This window comes from Mesoplodon bidens (genome assembly GCF_964165515.1).
Source record: "Mesoplodon bidens genome assembly, chromosome: 12".
Lineage (NCBI taxonomy): Eukaryota > Metazoa > Chordata > Mammalia > Artiodactyla > Ziphiidae > Mesoplodon > Mesoplodon bidens.
In genome coordinates this window covers 87,019,061-87,039,162 of record NC_138168.1, presented here as the reverse complement: position 1 = coordinate 87,039,162, position 20,102 = coordinate 87,019,061, and the positions used below count along the sequence as shown (strand labels likewise).

General features: G+C 46.3%; 1 protein-coding gene across 3 annotated transcripts in view; it reads left to right on the top strand.

Moving 5' to 3' along the window:
• Positions 1-20,102, top strand: part of AGPAT4 (1-acylglycerol-3-phosphate O-acyltransferase 4) — a 118,631-nt gene that overhangs the window by 24,696 nt on the left and 73,833 nt on the right. For all 3 annotated transcript variants that reach the window (XR_014017167.1, XM_081250476.1, XM_081250475.1), the window contains exon 2: positions 11,351-11,614. Coding sequence is in view for 2 of the 3 variants with exons in the window: in XM_081250476.1 (XP_081106602.1) it covers positions 11,437-11,614 (178 nt within the window). In the remaining variant the exon portion in view is untranslated. The remainder of the gene's footprint in view (positions 1-11,350; positions 11,615-20,102) is intronic.

The following is a 20,102-nucleotide window of genomic DNA, read 5'->3' as shown; positions in this document are numbered from 1 at the left end:
TCGATCTCCCACTGTCCCCTACCCTCCTTAGCAGAACATGAGGATGGGCAACAGCAGGGTCTCCAAGAACTCAAGGGTCAAGGGCACTTAACGAGCAGTGAGGACAATGGAGAGGGACCCACCAGAGAGAAGAGAGCCTGGTTACTGGTGTCTGTGATGCAGAAGGAAAAGAAAGATCACTTGCTGGAGCTTCCCTGGTGGCGCAGTGGTTAAGAATCCGCCTGCCAATGCAGGGGACATGGGTTCGAGCCCTGGTCTGGGAAGATCCCACATGCCGCGCAACAACTAAGCCCGTGCACCACAACTACTGAGCCTGCGCTCTCGAGCCCGCAGTCTACAACTACTGAGCCCGTGCTCTAGAGCCTGCGAGCCACAACTGCTGAAGTCCGCGCTCCGCAACAAGAGAAGCCACCGCAATGAGAAGCCCGCGCACCGCAGTGAAGAGTAGCCCCCACTCGCCACAACTACAGAAAGCCCATGCGCAGCAACAAAGACCCAACGCAGCCAAAAATAATAAATTACAAAAAAAAAGATCACTTGCTGTCCCGCCCAAATTAGCTCCTCTGAGCAGACCCTCAGGGACCCACCCCACCTACAGTGAACTCTTGATCATGACAGAGCCAGCAGGGTGCTTCCCCCAAACCCTACTCCCTGGTAAGTACCCCGGGGTACTAAGGCCATGTTAGTTTCCATGAATCAGAAGCATTCTAGTTGAGGACATCTGGACAAGTGGCCCAATTTTCCATTTTCTGAGCCATAGAATTGAGAGTGGTTACAGGCGCCTAAGCGTCCGCCCAGCAGAGCCTTTGCACATTCTTTTCTTACCTCACTGACCTCTCCCACCACCCTTGTGGGGTCGGTGTATCTGGCAGAGCCTCCCACTGACAGATGAGGAAGCTGAGATTTCTAGAGGCCAAGTAACCAAGGTGATACGGACACACAGATAGATGATCAGTAGTCAAACCCAGCCCCCGACTCGATCCTGGTGCCTCCGCTTCTGCATTTATTTCTTCAACCACTAGCAGAGTCACGATTTCTGGGTTCCCAAGGAGGGCTGTCGTCCAGTTGACACACCCCGGTGCAAAATCAGTTCCCAGTCCTAATGCCTCCTGAGTTGTCTTTGCACCAGTTCGCTGCTATGCAGAACTCCCCATGTCCACATGGCTTTGTGACATGCGCTTCAAGCTTTGGTTGCTTGGCTTTCTGGGGTGGCCTGTCTCTGATGCTTGGAGCCCCCCCAAGAGCTAGCAGTTTGGCCATTTGTCCAAGGCCGGCGACCTCTGCTGGTTACGTGCCCTGCTCACGTGGCCGCAGACAGTGTGTCGTCCTCTGCATAATGGTGAGAGTCATCACTCCTGATGGAGCTGGCGACCCAGACAGGCTAGGTGGGCTAGGCCAGAAGGAGTGGAGAGGTTTGGGCAACCTTCTCAGCTTTACTGGAAAACGGGGCTGGAGGACGTGCTTGGCTGCCTCTGTTTGGTGGTATCCCCACCGTGTCCTGGCTTGGCCATTCCCAGACCACGTGCGGTTGTTTGTCCATAGGGGAGCCTGCTTAAAGGTTAGGGCTCCTCAATACTGAAAAGGTGAGGGTTGTACCCCTTCCCCCAATGGGCACTGAAAATGAAAATATTGAATTATAAAATACGTTTAAGGAAATTTCCAACAATGTTTTGAATTTTGCCATAAGTCTTAATTTTAAAGCCTTTTTATTATTATTGGTTTTTGGTTTATTTTGAAATATTAAAGAACAGCCTTTATGAAAAAAAATTAGGTGCCGTGATGTGCTGGGGACCCAAGCACATGTCTGTCTGCACTGGTAACCGGCCCCGGCTTCACACCACTCAGAAGTCTGCCCACTCCAATCTGCGCCCTTGGTGATGCAGACACAGCTTATATCTGCTCATCCTTTACATATAACATCTGGCAAGAATTGTGTCCCCAGCTCCTTATCGTAAGGCTCCGTGAGGTCAGGGAAATACTGGTATATTCACAGGGCACCAAAGTGCTGAGGGTCTGGGTCTTGTCAATACCAGTCTTTATTTCTCCTCCATGAAGTCAGAACAAGGTTCATATTTATGGTATCATGTTCAGCTCTTTTCTTTTTTTTTAAATTTATTTTGTTGAAGTATAGTTGATCTACAATGAAGTGTTAATTTCTGCTGTATGGCAGCAAAGTGATCCAGTTATACATGTACATACATTCTTTTCCATTATGGTTTATCACAGGATATTGAATAGAGTTCCCTATGCTATACAGTAGGACCTTGTTGTTTATCCATTCTATATATAATAGTTGGCATCTGCTAATCCCAAACTCCCAGTCCATCCCTCTCCCACCCCTCTCCCCCTTGGCAACCACAAGTCTGTTCTCTATGTCTGTGAGTCTGTTTCTGTTTCATAGATAAGTTTATTTGTGTCATATTTTAGATTTCACATATAAGTGATATCATGTGGTATTTGTCTTTCTCTTTCTGACTGACTTTGCTTAGTGTGATCATCTCTAGGTCCATCCATGTTGCTGCAAATGGCATTATTTCATTCCTTTTTATGGCTGAATAGTATTCCATTGTATATATATACCACAAGTTCTTTGTTCATTCATCTGTTGATGGACATTTAGGTAGTTTCCATGTCTTGGCTATTGTAAATAGCGCTGCTATGAACATAGGGGTGCATGTATATTTTCAAATTATAGTTTTCTCCGAATATATGCCCAGGAGTGGGATTGCAGGATCATATGGCAACTCTATTTTTAGTGTTTTGAGGCACCTCCATACAGTTTTCTTCAACTCATTTCTTTAATATAGTTTCTATGGGAACTAACAGGTATTACCCATCATTATAAAGAGGGCCTCAGAACAGATGACTGTGAACTGTCTTCCTTTAGGTTGGGAATGGAGACATAATCCATTAAAACTTGTGACTGGACTTTGGGGCAGTCTTACAAGTCACTTTGGGCTCAGAGGCATTCTGGATTGTGTGGATGTCCGAAAAAATATGTTCCAATGAGGAAAATCTTATGAAAACAAACAAAAGAAATGGATCATGAGAGCCACAGGCGGAAAGTTTAGTAAAAAAAGATGGTAGCTGGTTTTGGGGCAGGGGCACATGGGAGAAGCAGCTGAAGGAGAGGCATGTCACAGGCAGTCTGAGAGCCCCGGTGGACCCTGGTACCCAGGAGTGCCTTCCTGAGGCCTGAGCTGGCGGCTGCATCTCATCAGCACAACATCCCTGGGGACCGGATTATTGCCTCCATTAAACAGATGCAGAAACTGAGGCTCAGAGAAGACAAGTTCCTTGCCCAGGGTCGCACAGTAGGTAGATGGGCTTGACATCAGCGGCCACCTGCCGAGGTTCCCCTCAGGCGGTGTGCCTTGGCCACGCGGCTTTGTCAAGGCCCACGTGGGAAGGAGAGAGGTGGGCAGCATGATGAGACCGCTGTCCTGACCGTGTTGCCTTGGTGACGGTAGAACTGGAGTAGGAGGTGGATTCTACACTGAATAAAGCTCTCTTTTTTGTTGCGGGTGCCAGCTGGTGATGCATGTACCTCACGCCTGCTCCTGGAGGCCCTGAGCTGGTCGTAGGCCGTCTCCCTGCTTGGATGGGAGGGGAGGCGAGAGCGGCCCCTTCCTCTTCCTCAGCCTCCATATATTGTCAGCCTTCACAGGTATGTGACTGAGTTGATGGCCATGCCATGTGGCAGCAATAATGGTGTGACGATCATAACAATCTCCATGCAACCTCCATCAGTCTTTTTGAAAAGGTTTCAAGATTAATTGGAATAGACTCATTTAAAGCAGAAATGTGTCTGCTTCCCCACTTGGAAGATTAATTTTCCTTATTTCATTTCAGTTTTGGGTTTCATGATTTCATGATATTCGAGTTTTATCAGGACTTCATCAAATTTTTTGGAAACTTCCAGAGATCGAACATAATTTAAAAATATATTTTCCACTGAGTATCTTATAAAATAGTTCACACTCTCTTGGTTGTTGGAAATGCAGCTAGGCACCAGCTCGCTCCAACTGCACCAACTCTGTGAGGTCAGAGCCCTCCGATCCCAGGGACCGTGGGAGAGCCAGATTGGGGTTTGGGGATGGCAGACCTTCTACCTGGAAGGAGGGCATGACTGGGTCTCTGTAGGATTGACTGGTGGGGCAGTGGCTCAAAAACTCACGATCACCCCAACAGTCAGACAGGGAACCATGAGGTGAAATATGGAACCAAGTTCATGAAATAAGGCCACGTTCCTGTGGAGTCTAGCTGCCTTGGGCTTCCTGTCTTAAAAGCAGCCTAACCTGAGCTTAGTTTACTCTCTATTTGACTCTTGCATGTTCCCTGGTCTCACTAAACCTCAGTTTCCTCATCTGTAAAATGGGGATAACAATACCTTCCTTAGGTTTTTGTGACAGTTAATGAGACAATGTGCATATAAAACATTCAGTGGACTTATTCTGCTGCACTGGGTACCATTCAGAAGACCTGATGTTTAACTCTAGATATTTTAGTCTTGTAGCTGTCAGAGCTACAAAAGGCCTTAGAGAATACCTCATTTAATTTCCTTTATCTTTGTTTTTTCTTATGACAGAAAAAGTTACCTAGGTTATCCATCTGGGTTTACCTGATCCTGGTTTCCTTGGATTAGATTTAAAACTCTTTACAATTTCTTTTTCTCTTATAAGCTGCTCAGAAGCAACTGTTAAACATAAACTTAGAAACCTCAGTTTTTTATAGAGTTACATTTTTATTATCCTGAAATTAGATTTTGGAGAGAGACTGAGTGAGGGTTACTTATTATCGGATGTAATGAAATAGCTGAGTATGATTTATGACTTCTTTGGAGTTTTTGTTTTAATGGACTTCATATATGGTACAGGGTTATTACACAAAGGACTGTTCCGTCAAATTTTAAAATAAGCTAATTTTATAGAGGCTTCTGCCAACCCATTAGACAATGATAATTTTTTAATTGAGGAATATTTTAGTAAGAGATGATCCCAGAGACAGTTAAATTCAGTCTAGAACACTTTCCCTCGTGTTTTGTTTTGGGCCTTGGGCCAGTGTAACTCCCGGGAATCCAAAACTAAATTTATCCACGTTTCTCAGGAGGAAGTGCTAAGTGGCTGCTTCAGGCTGCCACAAGTTCGTTGCTGCCCTCTTGGAGATTTTTGCTAAATTTATTTAACCTAAAGTAGAATTCAAGGTCTGAAAGTTGGACCACCAGAACAGCCCTGCCACTCTTTTACCTGGGACCACATCCACATCCCTTTCCTGCAAGGCACCTTTGTGCCTGGGCATTCTCTGCCTTATAGACCCAAAGTATTGGTCCAGAAACGAAGTCCACCAGCCAGCCCTACTTGAGTTGTGCGTGCACACACACAAAGATAACTACTGGTAGTGTTTTTTAGAGTTGTGATTATTCTCTCTATATATAATTAGGTGACCTTTATCTCCCAATATCATAATGAAAATGTTTCCATCTTACTACAAGCCTATTATAGTGATACTTTCTTCATTCGATTGTGTGGGTTTCCCATAATTCACTTGATTGTTTCCTCATGTCAGAAAGGTAAGTGGTTTCTAATTTTGGGTGCTTATAAATAATACTGGTTGAATATCTTGGTGCAGAGAGAATTTTCTAAAAGCTAGTTTTATCCTTGAGAGACATGGTCAGAGGTTGGCCTACGAAATCAAGTGGTGTGAAGATGTTGAGGTCTTTCTGTGTATGCCACGTTGCTTTCTAAAAAGATTGTGTGGTTGTTCTCATTGTGAGAATGAGTCCGTTTTACCCCAGCTCTTTTAAAATGGCGTATTATCAGTTTTAGTTTGCAATATAAAAGGTAGCATTGTTTCAATTAACATTTGTTAGATATCTTTTCTGTTTTGTGAACACTATTCTGGTGTTTGGGATTAAAAGAGCCTAAATAATGGGTCGTATAGATTTCAGTGATGGTACTAAATTGATCATGGGCATTATCTTAGCAATTTCACTTGGAGTGATTTCTTTGGAAGGAAGCTTTGGCTTCTTCTAAAACCCTGACCTGGTTTAATTCTGTCATGTCAATGTACAAAAAACAAACAAACAAACAAACAAAAAACCCCCCCACCAAAAAACAAGCTAGTGAAAGCGTTCATCCCGTTTCAGGTTCAGTCTCTTCCTGGGTGTGTCTGAAGTTCATGCTTATTTAATAGCTGCAGAATATTGACTAGGCCAGAAGACCGAAGGCTTAACTCAGGTCCCCCGGTTTGTTCTCTAATTTGATGCTTTATGTTGAAGCTGCATCTTTAGAGAAGGATGCACCTTGAATTCTCTCATGGGGAGATTCTGAGCTGCTTGTACTTGTTTATGTTTCCGCGGCCGGGTGGCATGGGATGCCATCTGCGTTCCCACCCCTCACCCTGCAAGAGTCCCAGGGAGCAGAACTCCACCGGTGTGTGCACGCCAGCTTCTCTGCATCTGCCCAGTTTCAGGGTAGAAATCTGCGTGGGAAACACAAGGGTAATGAAAGCATCCTGCTGGCTGGCACTTTCCCTTATTCCGAAGTCCCTTTGTCATCTCCATGCTTTGCCAAGGTTATTACCTAGTTAAAAGGGTACCATCCATGTGAGTTTTGGTGAACGCATCACTTCCCATTTCAGAGTCACTAGCAGTAAAGGACAGGTTAGAATGAAAACAAGTGGGGGAGGAAATGTTTAAACACGCTTCAAGGTAAATTGAAGAAAACATCAGGATCTATCAGTAGATAGGGAGTGAGAAGGGAAACTGATTTATATCTCACTGGCTTCCTCAGGGATGCCAAAGTAATACATCTTAGCTGCTCCTTCTTTGCTTCTTTCTTTTCTTGAAATGAGAGAAAAAATTCTCCCATTATTGTGAGCTCCCTGTGTTCCAGGCATCCTGTTAAGTGTTTCAGATGCTTTATTATACGTGAGCCTTGCAGCAACCTGTGTTGGCGGTCTTGTTCTGGTTTCGCAGAGGAGGAAGCTGGGGGCTGTGGAAATTCAGTAACGGATGGAGCTAGGCAGTGGCCGAGCCTGGATTTCTAGCCAGAGCTGCCAGATTTGAATGTCCCTGCAACGTCCCTTACCCTCTAGCATCTGGCCTGTATCACCCTCACCATCAGCTGTGCTTAGATTCAAGGTGGTCTCAGGTTGCCTTCACGTTCCAGAATTTCTCTGGTCTGTTGCGGATGGGCTGGATTTCCACCTTTCCGCTCACCTGGCAGGGTGAGCCCACCCCGTGGTCCTTCCTCATCAAGTTTGCAGGCAGCCTGCAGGGACCACCTGCATCATCCCGTGTGCTCCATCCTCTGACCACATCTAACCAATGGCAGGGCTGCTGGGAAACGCGTCCATCCAGCTCTGCCCAGGAAGGGGGAGAATCTCATTCTTATTATAGAAAAGAACAATAAAACACGGGGAAGAAAAAAGAAACCACCTGTAATCCTTCCACCAAAAATTAGAGGAAAAAGCAAGAATTTTAAAATGTTTTCTCTCTACCTGTTTTTATCACTGGTCAGATCTTTACACCATCTTTCCTCAGTATGGTACCGAATTGGCAAATCACCACATTAGAGAGAAAGCTCGCCTTTAGTCAAGAAGGGTAGGATGGTCCCCCCAAACTTCTATCTGGAATAAACTTAAGACATGCAACACATATTCACCCACTAGACAGCCCCCCTAAAAAATTTAGCCTTGTCTCTCTTTTAATAATCAGTTAAATGGTTTAATAAACTCACAGCACTTCTTACCTTATTCTTCATCATGCATTTCCTTTGCTATTCTTGTGGTTTTTGTGGTTTTTGAATATAAATTTGAGAATCAACTAAAGTTTTGCAAAAAGCAGCCTCCTTGGAATTTTGATCGCAATCTATTAGCCCTTTTTGTAGATAAAGAATCCGAGATTCAGAAAAGTTAATTTACCTGAGGCTACACGACCAGTAAGAGGTATAACAGAGCTTCAAACCCAGACAGTTGAACTCCAAGCCCACACCAGTCCGGGAAGAGGATCTGGGGCACAACAAAGCCAGCCCAGGCCCGCCTGTCTGTGACCCGTTCGTGACTCCTAAAGGTCACCAACGTCGTGTTAGACCCCTGGTTCATGCAGTACCAGCGAGGGTTTTACTAAAGGGCATGCTGGTCCCTGGCCTTATACAAGGAAAAAAGCAAAGCTTCCTTTTTCTTCATCGTGCCCTACTTCTGACAGGAAACCGAGGAAGGCAGCATTCAATCCCCTGCGTCTCCAGTACCAGCTGACTTCCATTGCTTAGTGTTAAATCAGCAAAGCAAAGGATTTGTTAAATACTTTCCAAACACGAGGTCCCAGAAACCTAGTGAAGAATCACACTTCTTCTGGCCCAGCTTGTCTGTAAGCTTTTAGAGGCTAATCCAGGGACAAATGAATACAGCACGTGAATGTTCCACCTCAAACTATAGCTGCTGCTGCATCGTCACCGACGTGCGTCACTTCTATTCATGTAGCTCCTGAAAGCCAAGTGCATTGAGGTGAGCTGCCAGCTTAATGTCTGTGCCTTCGAGAGAGACTGGGTGTGTGGAAACTAAGTAAAGAGTCGGACAACTTGGAGGTGTCCCAGGGCAGTGCTTTCGGAAAAAGAGTGCAGAAGGGCTGCTTCGGCCCCTGCAGTGTCCTGGCTTTGTGCCAGAGAGCAGGGCTTCTGGGGAGACAGGTGGCAGGTCTCAGCTGAGCTGAGCTGACTTCAGAGAAATCAGGCCAAAGGTCCTTTCTATTTCCCTCCTCTCAGAAACACATAGGAATCACAGCGTGCCCTCCAGTTAGTCTAAGCGAGGGTCATGTTTTACAGGAATGCACCCTGTGACTGTCCTCATGCCCAAGACTGTCCTCAAAACCAGCCTAGGAGGCCCAGAAGCGAGTCCCGTGTCCCCAGCTCTGCGCCTGGTTTGGGACTATGAACCTCACTGAAGGCTGCACTGGTTTTGCCCTGGGCTCCTTTCTGGGCTGCTCTATGGAGGGGAGTTCTGAGCCCAGGAGAAGCCCCACCTCACACCCCAGGGGTAAAGTCGCCCAGAGAGCTGGAGGAGAAAGAGCTCGGACGTCACACTGAATCCCTTTAAGCACTTTTTAAATGATTAATTAATTAATTATGGCTGCGTCGGGTCTTTGTTGCTGTGCACGGGCTTTCTCTGGTTGTGGCGAGCGGGGGCTGCTCTTTGTTGCGGTGCGCGGGCTTCTCACTGCCATGGCTTCTCTTGTTGTGGAGCACGGGCTGTAGGCGAGTGGCCTTCAGTAGTTGTGGTGTGCAGGCTTCAGTAGTTGTGGCGCACGGGCTTAGTTGCTCCGCGACATGTGGGATCTTCCCCGACCAGGACTCGAACCCGTGTCCCCTGCATTGGTAGGTGGATTCTTAACCACTGTGCCACCAGGGAAGCCCCGTCAGGGTGAATCTTAAGGTCAGTTACTGATGGTGGCAACCTCAGGCAAATTGCCCAACCTGTAGGGCATCTCAGTTTCTTACTCCGAAAAATGGGATAATAATAATACTCATGGGATTCATCTGAGGCTTAAAATGGGATCATATATGTGATCCTGTCGTACAGATTTTTTGGGGAGAGTATTATCCATAAAGATTGTAATGACGTCTCGGATCTCTTCACTGTTACTGTTAGAAAGTTCGTCCTGCCGTTGGAGCTGTTCCTGAGGTCGTTTGCAATGACGTTCTGCTTCTGGGAGAAGCTAGCCTGCTATGCATCATGCTCTCAGACTTATTTTTTCTTCAGCAGAGTATTTGAACCTCCTGCCTTCAGGCTGTTCCTCAAAGGCTTAATTTGCCAAACTGGACAGTTATTTCATTATTCCATTCTGGGGTGGGAGACTGATGACAGGGCCATGAGTCTGGCTGCTGTGCATGTTTTGAGTTTCTGTTCAATTTTAGAACTCTTAAGCGTTCATGTGTGCGCGCGCGCGTGTGTGTGTGTGTGTGTGTCAGGAGTGTGGTGGGGTGTTCCTCTTGCCTTCATAGTTGGTTATTTGTGTTTACTGATATCTCAAAGTTCATCCCTTGTTTCCCTTCATTAAATCATTCCACAAATATATATATATTTTTTAAATTTTTATTCATTCATTTATTTAGTTTTTGGCTGCATTGGGTCTTCATTGCTGCTGGTGGGCTTTCTCTAGTTGCGGCAAGCGGGGGCTACTCTTCGTTGCAGTGCGCGAGCTTCTCATTGCGGTGGCTTCTCTTGCTGTGGAGCACGGGCTCTAAGTGCACAGGCTTCAGTAGTTGTGGTTTGTGGGCTCTAGAGCACAGGCTCAGTAGTTGTGGCGCACGGGCTTAGTTGCTCCGCGGCATGTGGGATCCTCCCGGACCCGGGCTCGAACCCGTGTCCCCTGCATTGGCAGGCAGATTCTTAACCATTGCGCCACCAGGGAAGTCCCATATATGTATTTTTAATTAAGTTCCAACTCTGTGCCAGTGACTGCTTCAAGGCTTGGGGAGACAGGGATGATCTTCAGGATAGTTGTGTGCCCCGGAGGAGTGACAGTCCAGTGTAGGAAGGCGAACAGGCGAACCAGTAACACAGGAACGGCAGAGGGTGTCGCCTGGGCGCCCCCCTCCAAACACCACCCCAGGGGCGGCCCCCAGCCACCCCCGGGCAGGCATGCATTCGGGGAGGTCTTGCCAGATGAAGTGCCGTTTGGGCTGAGACCTGGAGATGACGAGTGGAGGGAGGTGTGGAGGGGTCGCTGGGGGCAGTAGGCAGGCAGGAGGGAAGGTCCGGAGATGCGGACTCTGGCCCCCAGCCTCTCTGTAGCGGTGAGGCCTGTGGAACCCTGACTAAGTTGCCTAACCTCTGTGGGCCGATTCCCTCCTGTGTAATAACAGCGCCCACCTGGCAGGCATTAGGGCGGTTAAAGGAACTGTTCTTTTTAAAGGACTTAAACTGTGCCCGACCCTAAGGAAGCGCTATTATAAATGCTTGCTGGAATTCCCTGGCGGTCCAGTGGTTAGGACTCCGCACTGAGGGCCTGGCTTCAGTCCCTGGTCGGGGAGTTAAGATCCCACAAGCTGCGTGGCTTTGCCAAAAAAAAAAAAAAAGTTTTTGAAATAAAAAGAAATCATCGAATGTACAACGTGTTTAAATTTTTTTAATTTTTGGCCACTCGGCTTGCGGGGACCTTAGTTCCCTGACCAGGGATCAAACCCGTGCCCCTTGCAGTGAAAGCTTGGAGTCCTAACCACTGGACCACCAGGGAATTCCTTGTCGAATGTGTTTAATCTCGAGAGTATATTTTTCTTCTAAGAGTTTTTTTCCCCAGCCTATAAGAGCAGATAATATTTTTTCTCACGTTTGACATCGGTGTGTGTTTCAGGCGTATTCCTGAGTCCCGGCCGTCCTCCCCTCTGGACGTGTTCTACGGCGGGCGTTTGTGGTTTGGTGGAGGAGCGCCCACCCAGCATGGACCTCATCGCATTGCTGAAGTCTCAGTTCCTGTGCCATCTCATCTTTTGTTACGTGTTTATCGCCTCGGGGCTCATCATCAACACCATTCAGCTCTTCACTCTCCTCCTCTGGCCAATTAACAAGCAGCTCTTCCGGAAGATCAACTGCCGGCTGTCCTACTGCATCTCCAGCCGTAAGAGACTTTCTCCTGTTTCTCTATTTGCATCTTCACTGCCAGTGTGTGTGTGTGTGTGTGTGTGTGTGTGTGTGTGTGTCACAATTAGGACTTCTTACATGGGTTCACTAAGGCTTTTAGTGTATGCTGAGATTCTTTGGTTTGTTTCTGTTTGTTTTAGGTTTGAAATGTCTATTTTGTCCTCACTCTTAAAGAATTATTTTTTGAATGAGTAATGCCAATAGCACAAAATTCAACAGGCACAGGGGGGTATCCTGTGAAAAGCAAATAAGCATTCTGTTTCTTTAGTTTTCCTCCTCGGAAGCAACCAGCATTAGTGATTTCTTAGGTATCCTTACAGAAGTAGCATATATATACACACATATATAGAAAGACATATACACACATACAAAGACATAGGTATGTATGGCTCTTATGTTTGTACATGTATGCAGGTAAGTCTGTATATGTATAGATACCTAAGACATATACATATTTTTAAAAACTAAATGGTGATGTAATGTATTGTTGTCTTCCTTGCTTCTTTTCTTTAAAGTTTTGAGATAATTGATGCACATGCAATTGTAAGAAATAATATAGAGAGATCCCATATACCTTTCAGCCAGTTTTCCCCAGTGGTGACCTCTTGCATGACTACAGTGTTATACCCCAATAAGAAAACTGACATTGACACAATCCGCCAAACTCTTTCAGATTTCTCCAGTTTTATATACATTCATTTGTGTGTGTGTGTCTGTGTGTGTGTGATTATACTAGACTATTTTAAACATGACTAACTCAACTGGCCTGAATTTCAAAAATGAAAATGATACAAGATGAATCTGAGTATTGGGATGTCTAGAGATGAGTTTGGTGTTGACTGACCAGAAATCTGTACCTATTCTCAACAGCACAGAATGCAGTGTACATCATTACCAATTACATATAGGAGTGTGAATATATTTTTAAGAATGAGCTCTTTCAAATTAAGCAATTTAAAAACCTCAGCTACCTTAGATTATGCCAAGAGTCCAAAATTATAGATATCTTTTTGAAACTCTTAAAATGAAGCAGTCAGATTTAAATTTGAATTAAAATAATATAAGCTGTATACAGTTATCCAAATGGATTACTACTGATTCAATGAGTTGTTTTTGAAACTTCAAAGTACGATCTTGTGAGGAACAAATGATAAAAACATGCTTATTCGTAATTTCTGTCACCAGCTCAGAACTGGCAGATATGTCTGATACCATTTCTGATGTGGTTTGTGTGCTAGACCTACTATGTCTTGGACTGTAGTGTTTTTACATAAATGTCTTGAGACTGTTCATAAGATCATAAAGTCACAGTTACAAAATGTATCTTTAATCCATGGATCTATGGCCTATTGGGTGCAGCCGCTCGTTCAACGCAGTTGTGAGTAATGCAAATTTCCTTGTCATACATTTTACCATAGCATTGTTTCTAGTATTTAGACATCTTCCATGGTATAGAAAAGGAAACAGTCTTTCAGCGCAGGGCAGGAGCAGTAGGAGATGGCCAGAGCCTGGGTTGTAGCTGTTTGAGGAGAAAAGAGTTTGTATAATCAAGAGAAGGAGATAATAGCCTGAGATTTACTGTATAATTTTAAGTGTCTTTGTACACTTAAGTGTCTATTTAAAGAAAACTTAAATTTAACAAAGCAATGCTGATTGCACTTTTCATCAAAACCTGCACTTGTATGATTTGTACACACCAATGGAGATTCCCAAATCTGTCAGTTTGCAATTTAAAATCATGTGTATTTGCACTGTCGTAACCCCTAGTTAAATCTCAAACAGGTGGTTAAGCACTGACTTTCTCATTTGGAGTCAAGAAATAAGAGACAGGATTTGGGACGAGAGTTCCTAAGAGTACTCTATTTTGCTTTTGGTAGATGGTGAAGACATACCAAGGTTACAGCAAGGCCAAGTCAATATTCTTCTAAGGGCACCGTAGCCTATGTGCCTCTGGTGGAAATGAAGATGGGGAACAGATTCAGAAAGCAAGGTGGATTTTTCAACATGACAAATTAATTAAATTATTTAGAATGTTTCCAAATGAAACATAACCATCCAAGCCACTGGCATTTCCCCACCCAGGGTGAAATGGAGGGCAGGCAGTCAAATTTCACAAAAGATTCAGAAGCACATCCACCCAGGCACATCCTATCTCGGGACGTCCCACAGTGCTGTGTACCTACTGCCCCGGACAAAAGCTTCCAGGGGCTTGGGCTGAGCAGAAGCAGAAGCGACCTGAAGAGGGAAGGGAGGGCTTCTCTCTGGAGGAGAAGGGGAAGGCAGTGCATCCTGGGTTTGGCTGTGGCACTCACTGTAGTGAGGAAAACTCCCCCATGCCTTCCCCGGCTTCTGCATTTCTGGTATCCCATCATGTGTTAGATACAAAGCTGTTCTCCACTCTCTCTCTCGGAACTTGTCCTCTGTAGTTAATAGATTTCCGTATACCCTGAGTATTTCACAGCAACAACCAAAGACATGTAAGAGACAGTGATCAACTGAGCTGTTGATCATCAGAGGCTGCAGTGCGTGGGCTATCGAACAGCTTGGAATAAGAGATGGTCAGACCCCTTCTGTTTGCTTTCACTCTCTTCCTCTTCCCTCTGAGTTAAGATAAAAACTCTTCATGGGGTTTAATGAATCACTCTAAAGCTTAGAAAATCAGTAGCATTCATCATTTGCAGCTGATTTTTAAGAAAAAAATGGTTTCCTAGAGACTTGGATCCCCTCCATCACCTGCCCACTTTTTACTAATAGAGCCGTGCCGTCACCCTTTTTAAAAAAATGTTAAGAGCTTGCTGTTGCACCAGGTGAGTCCAAAGTAGTCACCAGCCCTGGTGTGTAAAAGGCCACTCTGATGTAAATGACAAATAGAGACGGTTTCCAGCATGACACACACAGCAGAGAATCTTAGTCTGGTGGCCAGGAGCGCCATCAGGAATAACAGTTTGAAAGTTTATTTGATCTAGGTGGCTGACTTTGGGAGGGTTGTTTTATTTCCTTTTCGCCTAGCTTTGTGGGCCCAGGAGGCTAAGACAGGCTGGCTTAGCATGCTGAATGAGGAAGGGGGGATGGAGCGAGCTTTTGCAAGGTGAGGAGAAGGAAGAAAGTTACAGGAAGCCGAGTAGAATTGTATTACCCTTCCCTCGCGCAGGATGTGTCCTTTAATCTCTTGGGAAAGGTGGCCAAGACCAGCTGCCTTGTTTTCCTTCCCCTCTGACACTGTGGGTTTTAAAAAGCAGAGAAGAATTTGGAGAATCTATTAATGGCAGAGTTTTTTTAAAAGGGGAGGGGGGTGGGGAGGACTACAACTGACCTTACTGTTCCGTGGAGGACTGGTGACACAGAACTGCATGGAGACACCACTGCCAATCCACCCACCAGCCCTGGTGCCTTGCTTCCAAATTCCGTGCTGTTGCTAACCAACTCCGTGCATTAAGCCTGCTACTTACTTTTTCTGGACCGTGATGCTCATGGATTCTATGGCCGTCCAATCCACAGGTCCACTAGGTGCCTCTAATGGGCAAGGCCATGTGGTGGCGAGGAGGGGTCAGAATCTGGAGTGCTGAGACGCAACATAGGACATCCTGCCCTCCTGTTTACAGGCTGTCCCCTTGGGCGAGCCATGCAAACCCTCTGAGTTCAGCATAGAGTAGCGGGACGGGTCACCATGACCGGTTGAAAAAACAGGATGAGATGCTGTGTACAGAAGTGCCTTGTGAGCTGTTTAAAGCACATCAGATTTAGGATGAAAACTGGAATTTGTGTCTATGGAGGGAAGGAGCATTGCGGGGGGTTGGGGGAAGGGACGGGAGGTGGGGGACAGGCAAGGGTATCTTCTCATGATGGCAGTTAACCTGGTTGGGTAACTTTAAAAAATGAACTACATTTGAATAAAGGAGGGAGTGGAATTGACCAAGATTCCAATATTTTTCTAATAAAGACTTCAGTTCTTTTTGGTTCTGCCCTTGGGAGATATTTACTTCTCTTTTCAGCACCTCTCTCTTCCGTGTCCCCCCCTGCCCTGAATTGAAGGTTATTGGCTACTTTATCTGTAGTAGGTAGTGGTTCAGCATGAACGGAGAAGCAAGCTCTGTTTCACCACCTATAATACCGCCCATGGGTCCTCCCTTGAAACAGACGTCAGTTTTCCTGCTGTGACAATAACGGACCCCAGGATGTAGAAGTCCCTTCCGAGTTGTGACCCAAGGGCACGCTCAGTAGCGTGACTGACAGACGCCCTCTCCGGAGCCCCAGTGTGAACCGGACTTCACTGAAGATGCTTCCTCGTCCCTTTTGTCCTTGGGGCACCCCCCTGCTCCTTGCAACTGCGACCACACCATCAACCTGATTCTCCTGGGCTACAGGCTGGTCCCTGGGGCCATTTGGCCAGGTCTGCTTTAATACAAGGCCATCTCCCATAGTGTGAATTTGGCTGTTTTTGTGCATTTCTTTCTTTTGTCTCACTCGAAATTGAAGAACGCTTCTCCTACCGTAGCCCCTCCTGAAGCAGGGTGAGAATTGTTTTTTAAAGGTCCTGATATGAGTTCCCGATTCTCGGCACGTATTGGTTTCCTTTCTTTGAGATTAGCTGGTGCTGGTGTGGCAGGGGAGACCGCAGCTGTTGGGAGGCAGTAGGTGGGGGGCTGGGAGCCCTGGGTGGGAGACGGAGAGCGGGAGAGGTGAGGGGGGCATCAGGTGCCCTCAGTGCCTCCCCGCCCAGAGTTGGTGCCCGGTCAGTCCCCCTGAAGAGGGGGACAGCACTGGAGCAGCTGAAGTGGAAGTGGAGATGGAAGGGGGCCCCTCGCCGGGGAGGGTGGAGGGAACTCCAGATGAGCGAACACCCCCAGGAGCCCCCCGGGATCTGTTCCTGGACTTCCTCCGTGTGCTGCTTTGCAGACGGAAGGTGTTATTGATCCATTTGGTGGGGGATTTCTCAGAGGCACATGGCTCCCCTGGGAGCAGGCCCTGGGGAAGCAATCCTCCCCTTTTACCCAGAGGATCCACATAGCTATGGATCCTGGCCGGGGTTGGGGGGAAAGGGGGAAGGGGGTGTCTAAGACAAGGGAGGAGGGATTGGTGTTCCTGAGGTTTCTGTTTCTGGGCAGGACCAGGAGAAGTGGGGATTAGACACATCGCTGTGTGTGTCATGAGGTGAGGGCCACAGCTGCGTGTCCCCCTGTGTCAGGAAAATACAAGGCCAGTCCAGGGTGTCTTTGGTAAGAAAGTGATCCATCAAGGAGGGTGTCGCTGTGGCATTTTCCATCGTGACCTTGGGAGAAATAATACGAGCTGTTCACTTGGCGGCCGGCTGATGCATGTCTTCCCAGCTTGATTAATGGCACGGCTGCTTTTTCTTATTTTAGTCCAAGCTGACTTTTCACTCTTTTCTGTTATGAGCAGGTTTGACTCCTTCACTTGTCACAATAGTTATCACCCCCAAGATGTCAGAAAAGGTCTTTGGTAGATTGTCCCCAGGCCCCTGGTAGATTGTCCCCAGGCCCCTGGTCCTGACCCTTCCCATCACTGTCTTTGATCCCGCTGAAGTGTGGACCTCCTGGTACCTTTGTTGGGGAGTCGCAACCCAGGACCTGGGTGTTCTCTCTGAAGGTCTGCAGATTCACCCTTATCAGTACCAGGTGGGGATCACCTCCCAGAGGGAGTGCAGGTAACTGGCTGTCAATTGACCAAAGCAGAAACCCTGGGACTTCCCTGGTGGCGCAGTGGTTAAGCATCCGCCTGCCAATGCAGGAGACACGGGTTCGAGCCCTGGTCCTGGAAGATCCCACATGTCGCGGAGCAACTAAGCCCGTGTGCGACAACTGAGCCTGCGCTCTAGGGCCCGTGAGCCACAACTACTGAGCCTGTGCACCACAACTACAGAAGCCCGCGTGCCTAGAGCCCGTGATCCCCAACAAGAGAAGCCACGGCAATAAGAAGCCCGCGCACCACAACGAAGAGTAGCCCCCGCTCACCACAACTAGAGAAAAACCCGTGCGCAGCAGTGAAGACCCAACGCAGCCCCAAACAAATAAATTTATATATATATAAATCGGGTGGCCCCGATCCATGGTGACTGTATCTTTGTAAAAGGGAGGAACGTGGACACAGAGGAAGACGATGTGAAGACACTGAGACCAGAAACCAGGGGGGAGGCCAGAGCGGATTCTCTTGCCGCCTCAGAGGCAAGCAGCCCTGCCCACACCGTGGTCTCGGGTTCTGGCCTCCAGAACCCTGAGACGTAGTTCCCTTCATAAGCCCCCAGTTTGGGGTACTTTGTTACAGCAGCTCCAGAAAACCAATGCACTCTGCGTTCTAAGTCTGTTTTCTCCCACTGTGCCTGTGAAGTGCAGAGTGAAGGCCACTGTACGGCAAGGGATGCTCTGTTTATTTATTTCTCCCTTCTCCCTCCTCCCCCCTCGCCTGGCTTCTGCCCCCTTCCCCCCATTGTTTCGCTGGCAGTACAGGGAATGAGAGATTATACAGACTGAAGACCTTGCTTTTTATTTACGGACCAAGCCAGAGAATCCCTCTTTCCTGCTTCTTAAAGTCAGGGATCTCCAATGAGTGAAGTGGGGCTGGTGACACTGGACGTGGAGGAAGGTGGCCAAGTGTAGAAGCCTCATCTGGAGGCAGCAGTCCCACTGGCCCAGCCAGTGACCAGCACGTGTGTGTCCAGGCTGGCCCGTGGGGCAGATCTTCTGATGAATGGAGACGAAGGCTCGTAGGTTTCTTTCATCCTGGGTTCCGTGTATTTTCAACTGGCATTTATTTTTCTCTCTCTGCGTACTCTCTAAGTCCAGAACTGCTTTGGCTAATCACCAAAGCAGCCTGTCTAGGAAAACTCGAATGAAACTGTCCTTTGAACCTGGAAGAAGCTCTCCGAGGTGAATGAATGGGGTAAGGGAATTGCCTGCCCATAATGCAATGCTCAGGTCTGTCTTAGTAACAACCTCTCCGGCCATAAAGGGGTCACAAATCTTTTCTTCCTCTCCTTGCTTTGCGTAAAGAAGTAACAGGAATGAAGTCATCTGGCCCAGGCGGTCTGCTCCGTTGGCCTGCGCACACCTGGATCTTTCATTCTGAAGGATCCCGCAAGCCGACTCCCCAGCTCCCTTCAGATCCAACGTCTTTTCTTCCAGATCAGTGTTACACTCTGGCTCAGTTCTTAGTGGAACGATTTTGTTGAGAATTGGGTGTTTACTTTGCTGACCTTCTCCATGCAAAGCTTGTTACAAAATTAGCCTTTTGTGTCAACACCCTTTTGTTTGTATAGGGGGAAAAATATTGTCATTGACAGCTGATGATTACATCAGTATGTTATTAGCTCAATTCATCAATAAATATCACAGCTGTGTAGTTGATATGCCTGGCGATTGGAAGCATGGTAAATATACAAATGGCCTCATTTTATGCAACTGATTCAGTGAAAGGAGAGTGATAGGTGAGGATGCTGGATTTTTTTTAAGTTTTAAAAACGAGTAATATGACTATGCTATAGCATGCCTTGTTTATTTTTAGTAACAATCCATTTCTGTATCTTAAATATATGTGTGTGTATACATGTAAATATATATGTTTTTTGTTTTTTGTTTTTGCGGTACGCGGGCCTCTCACTGTTGTGGCCTCTCCCGTTGTGGAGCACAGGCTCAGCAGTCATGGCTCACGGGCCCAGCTGCTCCGCGGCATGTGGGATCTTCCCGGACTGGGGCATGAACCCGTGTCCCTTGCATCAGCAGGCGGACTCTCAACCACCGCGCCACCAGGGAAGCCCTAAATATATATGTTTTACTCATAGTACAGGATATACATGTGATTCTTCCTAAGAAAAAGTGACCTTGTATTTTAAATAGAGAGGTAATCACTCAATTTCAAATAGATGTATTAAGGCGTATTAAAGAAACAGCAGATTTAGGAATACAAATGTGATACTGAGTTGTGTGAGCAGATGCTTACCTTAGAGCAAGGTGTCTTCGCTGTTGATGTGGTTTATAAATAAATTAATTCTCAGCCAAGGTGCCCATTTGTTTTTGCAGGCATTAAATTGCACTTGTGACTTAGGTTACAGCTTTCAAATTAGGTTATAAGTTTGACTTTGGTGTCTTGTAACTTCATGAGACAGCTGGGTGTGATCTTCAAAGTGGGCTGGGTATTCCCTAGGAGGAAAACAAGACAAGCCATTAGGATATAAAAAGAAAACCTTAGAGCTTCCGATTTATGTTTTTTTTATCATAATATAGATAAGATTTTTAAATTGTATATATTTTATAAATTATATAAAACAAAAATTTATTGTGTATAAAATTTGCATATGCTAATGTGCATATTTTTAAAAAATTTAAACAGTCAAAATCATTTGAAGACCACTGCCTTAGCCTATGGGTTTGGTGTCAGCATACCAGAGATAGAATTTAAATAGCATAGTTAGAAGCAAGGGGGAAATAGCCTTCATAGAAATAAGCTCCAAA